Raw genomic sequence first — 12498 nt, forward strand, 5'->3', positions numbered from 1 at the left:
GAATGTTAGAGTTTGTTTGCTTGTTTGTTCACTCTCTGGTGTGTATGTGAATTTTCTGTTTGTTTCGTTTTGTTTGGGTTTTATTTTTTTTTTTTTTAATCAATTCCCCCCTGGATTAATGACCAATGCATATATAGCAGCAGAAGCTTTGAATCTTAGCCTTTCCTGACTTTTGCTGGGAAATCCATGGGAAAAGGGTTCCTGTGGCTTCTAGTCTTGAAGACAGACAAAAGATGGAGGTGTCAGTGTGAAACAGAATCTGGATTTAGATGTGCTGTGAAGCATTTGCTTGCTTGTTTTCTGAATCATAGCTTAGATCATAGATATATGTGCTAGACTGAGATATCAACTGTTTCATTTCTGTTTATGTGAGCTTTGCATTTATTTTGTCTACATTAGGACAATTACTCTTGGATATGAGTAGCTTATTTATCTTCAGCTTTACCTAATCCATGTTCCTAGAAATTTCCAGATGTGTAAATATAATATTCTAGCATGCTTATGCCTTTTTCCTCCTCCAAGTGAGATACGAAATGTCCACGTCACAAGTCTTCCAGAACAGGTTCCAAAAGCAGATAAAATTTTAAATCCAGATGTTACACAAAAACATCTTAGAATTTGTGACAAAGTGGCCTGTAAGAAAGAAATTTCTTCTTGTGACTTGAGTCACTCAAAGGACTCTCCCACAGATGAAATGGGAGCACAGCAGGACCTGGGAGGGCTCTGATGAAGCTCACAGCAGAAGGGCTATAAAATACAGCTGTAACTACATATGGAGGGTCTTATTGTGCTGTGCACTGCACCACACTTTCAGAGTCAGATCTCTTTGGGTAATTCCTGGTCATTCCCACGTAGGTGCCAAACTGTACGGTTTGACAAGTGCACATGCACGATTCAAGTGGCTGTCCTGAGAGACACGCTATTGAAACATGGATGGACCAATGCAGATTTAGTGTGTGCAGTGTATAAACACTTGGAAAATACTGCACATGACTGATGAAGCTATCTGGTGTCCATTAAATTAAAGTGAATGGACAATTCAGCAATTATGATTGTAAAACTGATAGTGGCTGTTGAGCTTTGAATGGGTTCTCTGATAACAGTTGAGGCTGCCTTGTTCACTTACACTTTGGGATGCCAATTTCTTCTCAAAGCCGGGCAATAAAGCATGCATCGCCTCTTTCTAGCATTGTCACACAGGCAAATTGCTTGCAGTGCTCTTTTCAGAGCGTATAAAATTTTAGCAAAACAAAACAAGTATCAAAGGCAAGGTAATAAAAGAAATACTTAAATCTAACTTGGCTATTCCTTACTCCTTTTTTTTAAGATAGTGTAGTTGCATTTAGATTTAAATAATTGCTTACTTTTATAACTTGCTGACATCAAATAATTTCTTATCTTGTATCTGTTTTAATACATTTAGCTGTTTTTGAGGAGGCATTTCTGCAGCTGTGGTTGATAACAAAAGTCACAGTGAAGATTACAAAGAAAATAAATAGCAGGAAATCAGAATTTTGTATAGCACTGAACAAAAACATAGAGCTGCTCTTTAATTGAAATGTGTATTAAAAGGGAGAAAGTTTACTTTAAATGGAGCTATTTTAACAGATGAGAACTAAATACATTGCCTTTTATTACAGTAATTTCACAAGCAAGTTGACATCCAGTATTTAATAGGTAGTGGCATACTAACTGTTCTAGTAGGTGAATTGTGTTCTAGTAGATATTCTCAATCCTTTCTGAGACTGTAAGATAGTCCAAAGACTTTTTAGAGAGAGCAATTTAAAATCTGTTTCCTTAATGAGTCCTGAAACAGTTTTTTTAATATAAAACCTTGAGCTTTTGGAGTTATTCTCGCTTTCCCTGTAGAAGAAATGGATGACATTTTTATGTGCTATTCTCTGTTCTTATGCAAGATAGTCTTGCATGCTACAGGTTGTAGGGTCAGGGTTTGACAGCTACCCCTAATTTTAACTTTAATATTATGGCATTCTTTAAAATGGCAAACCATGAATAGCAGCAATGAAACCTTTTCAAGGGAATGAGGTTCACTAATGGCAGAGCTTTACTCAAGAGGAAATGGAGAGATGATTTGTAGGATACTGTATTCTGCATTTTTGACTGGTTGGTACTGAATACAGTGTGGAAATAATTCAGCATCAGTCTTCCTTTGCTGCCTGCTATCTGATTTTAGATGGACATTTTTGGCTTCTAGAATTTGAAGTGCTTTCCACCAAATAAAGGCAGAAAGTTAGGTATTGGCATTTTAAAGAGAAGATGCCAGGAGAATATCTTCATTACTAGAAGCTATAGAATAAAATACATTTTCTTTCATACTAGATACATTTCTGAAAATATGGAATGTTAACTTCAAAGTAGACTTTGATATGCTGTATAAAAGGAAAGAGATTTACTGATTTCTTGCTTTTTCTTTCTACAGCTAGTTGATGTGGAAAAATGGGTATGTGATTCTGTCTTTTATTCACTTGATCCCAAATGTTTCATGTTGCCACTGAGTCTAACCTGTCTGTTTTGATACCCTGTGTGTTCATGACCCTTCAACTTGCACGGCTCAAAAAAAAAACCAAAAAATGAGGTGAATGCATGGTCATGCAAAATCTGGTCACTCCTAAATTGTCCTACCAAATTTCATGTTGCCACAGTGACTTTTATCTCTTTAAATTTGATCTCAGAGTCATGTGATATAAATGTATGATTACTGCCTTTCAGTTTTGAGCCCTGCTGTCTAATGTTACAACTCCATTCTGTAACCCACTCTGTCTTTTCCAGTATAGACACTGTAATCTTAAACTGCATGACAGTAAGATAGTTCATACTGATAAATAATGTCTGATACTGTGTGTAGCTGCAAATGTGCAAAATCGTTTTAGTGATGCAGAACATCTGCTACAGAATAAAAACAACATTTCCTAGATCTTAGCAAATAAAGCACAAATCTCTGCTTAATGTGATGTTAAGGCCTTTCTTAATGTGTCTGTGTATACCATACATATTTGTTTGGGCATCTGATATAACTCCCCTCTGTGGGACATGTTTATGTGTGTTTTTCTTCAATGTAATCTCTAACACCAGTGTTATGTAAGAGTTAGTGGTCGTAAAATGTATGTAGAATTGTTTGTTCACCTTGAAAATATTTGAGGCCTCTCTGGAAGCTTGGATTATCATAGGGCTCCTTGGTTTCATAATACTTAGTTTGGGCTGCACATGACCAGAGATACCCTCAGGTGTCCTCTGAAATATGGCCAGTAACATAACTATAGCACTGGTCTCATTTTATTTCAGCCAGAAATTACAGAATTTTAATCTGTGGTTATTACATCTTTATAGTAAGTAGTGACTCAAGTTAGAGCTTGCCTGAGACTCCTGTGGGTAAGTACTTTGTTTAAATAGTAGCTTAGGCTTTTCAACAGCATTTCTACTGTGCTCAAAAATATCTGTGTCATGTCACAAAGACAGGTAGATGTTTATAATATTTATTAAACAACAGCTGCAGTTAAGTATTAATTTTTGCTAATTGTATCAATATGACAGCATTATCCATATTGTGTGGGTCTGGTATTTATGACAACCATCAATTGGTATACAAGAGATTTTAAGTGTTTTTAAGACATACTGATGGTCAGGTTATCTTTTCATTTTGTCCAATTTATAATTATGATTGAGAAAGTTTGGTTATACATCTTTCGATTCTGTTGTTTTATTCCTATGAAGAATTTTGCTATAAAGAGAAATACAGCAATAAAAAGCATGCTCAGTACTATATAGACACTCTCCTCATATTCCACAACACAGGAAATAATATATGCCAGAAGTTTATTGGTGACACGGATGTGGCTTATTTTTGACTGAAGCATTCATAATCTGTTAATGGAAAATGTAGTATTACTTGCATAAATAGAAATCAGATCTGCTGTTTTGGTGGTTTGTTTTTGTTTTTTGGTTCTTTTTTTTTTTTTTTTGGTTGCTTGTTTTTAAATTCAGAACATAGTAACATCAAAATCTTGCTTCAGAAATACTGCTTCATCAAATGTGTTCTTAAACCATTTTTAAAAGAACTGGTTCCCATGAGAGCAATGCTAAATGTGCCATTCCAAGTTAAATTGGGTGAAGATTTTTCCTGATAGACTGATTCTGAAATCCAGACAACCTCTCTGGGGATGGAGTGCATACTGGCTTTCCTTCATACATAAAATTATTCTCTCTCAGATGAAGCTCCAGTCTGGCCTGTAAAGCAGCTTTTAACTCCCTCTGTAACTCCAGAGTGTTACCAGAGGTCTTATGGTGGACTGGAGGTGCAGTGAATTATTGCAGTGGAAAGCTGGCTGCTGTAAAGCTGCATGCTCACTGGGGCAGACACCTCACTCTGACACATGCATTTCTTGATAAGCCATTTCCCAGCATAGAGCACACAAGGTTAATGCAAGTGTGTTTAGTTATATCTATCCGTGGAAGCCTTAAAGCCCAAGCCCAGAGAGAAGCTTCATGTCAAATTAATGAGCAAATTAGTAGCTGAACCTTGCTGTAAGCAGTTTCATGCTGTTCAAAGGATAAGCTAAAGTCATTCACTTCTGAGCTGTTCTAGCCTATGAAGTGTACTAACAAAAGTTTTAGAAGAAATTACTCTAGTTCCTGTGTACTTCTGCCAAATGACTATAATTCTTCTTGTGATTTTGTTCCAAAATCTTTATTCTACTGAAGGGATGTGCTCTCAGTTGAAGCTGGGTACAAATTAAATGGTTTTAAGATACTTGTTGAACTTTTGGCTTCATCCTTTTGTCTCTGAGCAGGTATGAGTGTGAAGGCTTGTAGATCTGCTTCAGTGCAGACTCAAACAGATTAAAGACATCTTGCCCAATGTACAACCTAGTGGAAGTAAGGCATCCTGATTCCTATTTCATATCTGAAAATGGCTTTTCTGCTTTTTATAAAACTACCAAGGTGGGGAACCCCCAGTGTTGATCAAAGGGATTTATTAAATTTGAACCAAAATTTAGAAGACCCTGAATGTATTTTCTTGACAGAGAAAATGACAGTAATGCAGTAAGATGAAACTGAAAAACACATAGTGAAAGGAATTCCTTTAATCTCCCTGACATTTTTCTCTTTTAATGTATTTATGAAATAAGGGAAATATTCTTTAAGTGTCTTTTTCTGTGAATTCACAATGTGCTTGCAAATTTATGATCTCAAGGGAGGTGTTGTATACTTGCATACAACAGGACTAATGCACTCATAAAAGCACCTGAGTGTCTGCCTTGGCTTTCAAGGATAACTGCTTAGCTCTACAACAGGTTTCAGTGTAAGGATAAGATATTTTCTTGGGTATCTCTCATGATGTAATAATTTAGCTTTTTTTGGACTACATCTAGTTGGTAAATTATTTTGAAAATTTGGCATTAAGAGCCATCCAGAATTATTGTTTTCAGGAGTAATTACCCTGATGAGCTTTTTACCTGAAAGGCAATAAAATGTGTTGCTTATTAAATTCAGAGTGCAAGGTACAAGAATTTTCATGTTTACCTTGGCTGATGGCAAAGCTGTGCTAATTATAACATTGTAGGGTTGTCTTCAGTTTTTCAGGCAGAGAAACATCTTCTGCTGAGGGTAAAGGTAAATTTTTTTCCTCTTTGCCTCAAGTAGTAACTACGTAAGCTCAGTTTTATGCCTCTAGTGAAGCTAATTTTCAATTTCTTTGGAGAAAAGAAACTTGCAGAGTAAGAAAACCCACTTTAGACACTTAAAAGAATTGCTTTCATTACAGAGACTTCTCAGCTGAGAAGTAGTGAATCAATTCTCACTTTGATAGTGTGAACTGGATAAATATAACAAATTGAATTTGACTAGTGGAAACAACCTAGGGTTCTTGTGGAGGCTGGAGTGAGCCACAAAACAAGGCTTCATCAAGGGAAAGGATTCAAGTAATACATCTTCAGTTCTATTAAAGTAATCAAGTGCATATCAGTACTTTTTAATCAGTATGATTTTCAAGCATTAAATGAATTATATAAGGACAATTTTTTCTTATAATTTCTTGCTCACACTTAGTTAATTTGTTTAAATATAGATTGATTTTTTGTATTACTGTGGGAAAATACATTATTTGTGTACAAATATTTAATCCTCAAATATAAAGAATTTGCATTCAAATTTTAGATGTTACATAGACTGCAGAGGTGGCTCAATGTAGGGAGTAATATGAGCAGTGTTAACTCAGTTTCATATACTGAGAACTCAGTTCTAATTCATGTCTTGAAGGTAAATATGAGATGATACTGTATGATGTTAAAGTGAACAGGAATATCAAAATGGAGTGACAACGGAAATGCTGCTTAATGTCACTCCTACAGTGATAGTTTCAAGCATATCTGTAATTCCATCCTTAGAGTATTGTCTATTTTAGCAGATGCTAATTGCAGCCCAAATCTAATTCACATCAGCAAAAGAAACTGATACAAACATTTTCTAATGTACACTATTTAATTTCAAAAGAAATCTGTGTGCAAATGTATTTAAACTTATCTGAATCAAATAGTGACATTTCCAAATGCATGCTAGGGTGTCTTTGTTGTTTCTCCTTCAGTCCCTATTACAGAGCTAAGAATTTAAAGCTGTGTTCTATGTAGCAATAGTAATTTCTGTGAATTACGACAAAGTGTCCCAGTTTAATTGTTTTCAGTTCTTGTTGGATAGGTTAGTGTAAAGATCCAATATTTTTACAGAGCAAATGGAATGCTATTAGAATTCCACAAAAGATATAGTCAGGAGATGATCTCTAAATTAAAGGATTTTTGGCAACTTTTCTATTAAAAAATTGCAAATAAAATGGAAATAATATTTTTTCTCTTTGCATCTGGCCATAAAGCTCAAGAATTAAGGTGAAATTATGATAAATTAGAATGGTAAGTGATAAGCTACCTGAAAGCTGTCCAAGGAGCCGAGGAATATAAGGGCCTGAAACAGCTGTAAATATTTATATTAAAACCACATCCTAAGTCTACTCAGATAAACCTTCAGTAGGTTTTGAGTGTCAATTATCTGCTTTATTTTGAGAAGGAGGAAGTAATTAGGAGGATTAATAGAATGAGGGGTGTTATGTTTCTCAAATATAATGATTTGAAATTCTGCAAAGGCTTTTCTATTACTTTTCCTTTTTCAAGTCCTGTTCCAAGCCATTAAGGTATTCCAGCTGCTGAGTGCTCAATTTAGTTCCTTCATGAGGATATTTGTTTGATGCTAAGCACTCACATAAGTATTTGTCCCTGAAAGGTCAGATAGCATATGCAACTGAAGACTTAATCAGAGGAATATGATTATCCTGTTGTTAGTTACGTTCAATTACCAGTCCTACCTCTCAGGACAACTTCTGAAAAAATTGGACACTAAAGAAATGCTTTGAAAATTAGAGGACACTGATTTCTTTGACAAGAGAAGGAGGAAGTGGTAATTTCAATGTGTTTAGTCATCAAATTTGCATTGGTCTCACTTGTGCAGGATTTACTGTACTCACTGCTTGCTCACTCCCCTCACCCCAGTCCCAGTGGAGTGCTCTTGCCACTCATTCCTAGTCAGGCTCACTTTGACCTCCAATACAGCCAGTTGTTGGGACTCCCTGTCACTCCAGAAATACAAATGGGAATTGAAGGTATTACAGCTGTACACTGGTGTATACCAGAGCCTTTTACCACCGTGGGTCTGATGAGACAGACCACTGGATGCACACAGTTCCAGTGAAGTCCAGAAAAGTCCAATTGTCCCTTTCATCCATCTTTCTCTGGGCAAGGTCCTTGTAATCCTAGCAATAGTTTTGACTACTCACTTCTTGTAAATATGAATTAGAAGTCCCTTCAATTAAGAGTAAGATCAGCTTCTGATCTTCTCCTGCTCTGGGGAATATCCCAGAGGAAACTGGACCAGTAATTTTCCTGGAATAACCCCATTTGTGACTGTTTTTCCTTGCAACTCACATATTTGTGCCTCTAGGACTGAGGCAGATTTTCCTCCTTAGTTCTCCTCTTTGTGGTCACTAGGGTCAAACCACAGAGTGGTCTGTACTCACTGTATCCTCTCTTTTGAGCAGAGGAAAGCTTTTTCCTAATAGCTGAGATACTGGTCCATACAGGTGGGGAGTTGGACCTCTGTGCTTCTGGACTAGTTTTTCCCCAGATGAGATGATAAAGGAAAGAAGATTTTCTTCGTGTTACTGGAGTTGGCCAGCCAATTCATCCACCTCCAGCATGGCTAATTTCCTCAGGTCCTGGATACCTTTCTCAGTGGTGGTCCACTTGCCTAGGTGACATATAGTGTCTTTCTTGACGGGATGCCTTTCTTCACATCTGACAGAAGTTGCCTTCAGAACTTAAGGACTTGCACTCCTTTTCCAACCACTTTGTCTATGCTTCATTACCTAGAAAGGAATCCCAGCTGTTTCACTTCCTGACCTTCTAATTCCAGGCTGCTGCTCCCCTTTTCCCAACATAGGAGCAGGAAGGTGACAATGGGACCTAACCTAGACACTAGACAGCAGCTGAAGTCTTTTCACACATCTCACAGCTCACTCAGGGAAAGAGATCAGTGGTTGGCACCTCATTTTTGAGTTTTTGCTCTTTCTTCTCCCTTATCAGTGTCTGCCTCTCTTCCTCTTCTTGTTCTTGTGATGGTCCTACATTGGGATAGCCTGCCTTGTCCATTTTTTTCCTCCTGCTCCCTCTTAGAAGATGCTCTTTCATCCCTTACTAAATGATCTCACTTTTGCTTCCAGTATTTCATTTTGTGTACTGAGAAGACTGATGCTGGCATGTGTTCGTTCTTTGGTTCAGCTGCAGTGCCAGGGCTGGGATAGCCACAGAGCCTGTCCTTTTGCCATCAGATCCAGAGACCTTCTCTGCCCCTTGAGGGTACTGAATAATGTTGAACAGGGCTCAGTAGGCCTGAGTCAGGCCCAAGCAGGTGATTTGTGTCTTTCTGGAATTGCCAGGATGAAAGAATACTTTTTCCAAATCTTTTACTAGTTTCTTAGGATTCTGCACTTGTTCAGAGGTGTAATTCCAAAATGTTGGAGGTGATCATTGTCCTAAGCACCTGTGTATTCTATCCCACACACCCTGCCACTCATCACCGTCCAGCCTCCAGCCTCAGGGTGGTATTCTTAAATAGTTGTTTAACATTAAACAAGACCTGAAACACATTCAGGAACCCTGGCCACAGGAACATGCTGGTTTGAACATCCTGAGTACATTCAGAATTCTCAAGTGCTGTTGTAATTAGCCAGAAGAGGAAGATGGAAGAAGGTTTCTCTCCCATAGATTGGCTTTCCTTGAAGTAAAGGTAAAAGGTGTAATTAACAATAGTTTCCAATAGATGGTTCCTGGAACACAGAGGGGGTGGCAATGCTGCACACAAAATCCAGGTTGGTCTCACAACCCTCAATTTTATCTTCTCCTAATGCAGTGTTACAAAATACAACAAAATAATGGCATTAATCCGGCCCCTAGAGCTGATAAATAGCATGGCAGGGAACACATTCCACAGGTAAGATGTTACATAATTCAACTTTGAGAACATGTACAGCAGCTGTAAGAAAAATGGCCTTTTTATCAAGGCTGGTTTTGATAGGATGGGTGTGGTAGTTTTAATCTGAAAAAGGGTCATTCTATATTTTATATAAAGAAGTTTTTTATGAGAGTGGTGAGACACTGGAACAGGTTGCTCAAAGAGGTGGTGGATGCCCCATCCCTGGAAACATTCAAGGTGAGATTGGATGAAGCTCTGAGCAACCTGTTCTAGTGGGAGATGTCCCTGCTCATTGTGGGGGTTTTTAGTTTAGATGATCTTTAAAGGTCCCCTACAACCCAAAGCATTCTATGATTCTACATTTCCATGGACTCTGAGAGCAAATAAGTCAACATTGTGACCAGAGACTATTAAACTAATAAGATGAATGCTTATAAATAATTTTTCTAGGACACACTCTTCAGATCTGTTGTTATCTCAACCCTTTGTGCCCCATTTTGGGCTCCAGAAAGATTGGTGGGTTTTAATCTGCAGGCAGTTAACCACCACACTGCTAGCTCACTGCCTCCCCAACCAAGGGCAAGAATTGAGAGAAAAAAACAAAGTTTGTGGGTTGAGATAAGGACAGCTTATTAGGATAGAAGAAAAAATAATAATAAAAATAATGAAAAAAGAATTAGAATATCCAGAGCAAGTGATGCACAATGCAATTGCTCAGCACTCACCGCCCAGCCAGTTCCTGAGCAGTGGCCCCAGACCAGCTTTCTCCCCATTTTGTATAGAAAGCATGACTCTATATGGTGTGGAATATCCCTTTGGCCAGTTTGGGTTGCCTGTTCTGGCTATGTCTCCTCCCAGCTTCTTGTGCTCTCCAGCCTGCTCCCTGGCAGGATGATAAAAGAACCTGAAAAGTCTTTGACTTATTATAAACACTGCTTAGAAAAAGCTAGAATATGTGTGTTACTGACACTGTTCTCATCCTAAATTCAAAACACAGCTCTATGCCAGCCACTAGGAAGAAAATTTACTCTGTCCCAGACAATACCAGGACGGGAAGTTAGAATGACTTTAAGAAATTTGAAATTATATGTGTGTTCCATCTGTTTAATTTTCATATATGCATTCTGAATTGCTAATGTTAGTCCAGAAACTCATGTGCACAATTGTCCTGAGACACAGAGAACAAGTGTTAAGGAGCAGAAAGTTCTGCCCTCTCCAGAGAATGAGTTGAAAAAATTTCTTGTCTAACAGCTTGTTGCATACATAAAGTACATAATTTATGCTGGTTTTTTTGCTTTCTCTCCTTTTTTTTTTCTTCCCAAGCTGAGAGGTAATGTTTTTCAAAGTAAGCATTCTCATTTACTAGGAAGAGATTTGGTTTAAAAACCTTGGGGAATGTTCTTGCAGAACAGTATGATGGGAGTATGACAGGAGTGTCCAGAACCCTCTGTGCTGGCCATTTGTTTGCAGCTGTGGCTCTCACAGGTCATGATCTGTAACTTCTCAGGCTTGGCCTGAACTTTCACAGAGGCATTCACTTTGCATTTGTGGCCATTACATATGTTTAAGTATTTGTGATAACATTTCAGAGTATGGTGGTTTTTTAAAGTGAGAGATAGATAGATAGGTAGATAGATGGATGGATAGATGGATGGATGGATAGATAGATGGATAGATGGATGGATGGATGGATGTTCAAACTTCCCTCACCTACTGTTGTCTTTCAGATTTTCTTGAGGGGTTTATTCATAGCACATTCTAGCTCTAAGAACGATGTGTAAATTATCTTAAAAATTATAAAGGAGCCAAAGTAGCTCTAAAGCACATGATCTGACTGACCCAAATAGATGACAATTGTTTCTCTCTCTTTTGCTATAGTTCATTTAATACATCAACCGAAGAGAATGGATTGTCAAATCTGATCTTTCAAAGAATCCAGCCCAAGAAGCTGATGTATCATTTTAGTAATCAATAGAAGATACAAACTATTCACTTTAATTTGAAGATAGTTAAAATATTACAATCAAGCATTTAAATAAAAGATCAAAAAGAAAACCAGAAGGGCTGTTGTTTACTGTACTTGAATTATGAGAAAAAAAAAATGGGGTCATGTAATCCTCAGAATAAAATTTTATATATGGATGACTGCTGGAAGAGACTGAGGTCTTTTGATAGATCTAATGTCCTTGATAAACCGATAGCAAGTTGGCAAGTGAAAGTCTCTATTGACAAATTCAGACTTTCACAAATAGGAAAGGATCAATTTGAATTAATCATCTACATAAATTGTTTATGTAGTAATGAATTTACACACATCCCACTGTAGAAAGTTCAGGAAAGATTCCTTGTTAGTTTCTGGAGCCACCCAGTAAAAGCAGCAAAATTTCAGTGACAACTACAAAGCTATACTGATAACAACCAAATAGCCCTAAAAGAAGAGAGGGCGAGAAGTCTTTGAACATTTTAAGATATTAGATTATAGGTTTTTTTTTCTTTTAGCTAGAACATCTTGTACAACTTTGGGAACAGATACTTCTCTTTAAAAAAGCACATACGAAATGAAAGCAGCCAGCCTTGCTTGGAAGCTCTCCAGCTAGAATACCTTTTCATTTGGGATAGAGACAAACTTCAGTCCTCAGTTTCAACCTTTGTAATATCAGAACATGAACTGATGAGGTCAAAAGGGGAAAGGTGACCATAAATCTCTGACAAAGAAAATCACTGCATGCAACACATCACTCTCCTTTTATTCTTGAGCAACCTTCATGAAAATTTACCTAAAAATTTCCATAATCTTCTAGCATCAGCCACGTGGCCCTTAATTTTTTAAAACTAGTACACAAAGTCTTACTAATGTTTAAATTTTCTTAATTTATTTTGTATTTACATACAGTATGTTACTACAATAATGCTCTTCAGCAGTGCACTTTGAGGGCAGGATTTAACAACTCACATTGTGCTTGTTAG

General features: G+C 37.3%; 1 protein-coding gene across 1 annotated transcript in view; it reads left to right on the forward strand.

The window, feature by feature from the left end:
- Positions 1–12498, forward strand: part of RYR2 (ryanodine receptor 2) — a 381235-nt gene that overhangs the window by 133872 nt on the left and 234865 nt on the right. The window contains exon 4 of the mRNA XM_050972655.1: positions 2441–2461. Coding sequence (XP_050828612.1) covers positions 2441–2461 — 21 coding nt within the window. The remainder of the gene's footprint in view (positions 1–2440; positions 2462–12498) is intronic.

This window comes from Serinus canaria, chromosome 3 (assembly GCF_022539315.1).
Source record: "Serinus canaria isolate serCan28SL12 chromosome 3, serCan2020, whole genome shotgun sequence".
In the NCBI taxonomy this organism is placed as follows: Eukaryota; Metazoa; Chordata; class Aves; order Passeriformes; family Fringillidae; genus Serinus; species Serinus canaria.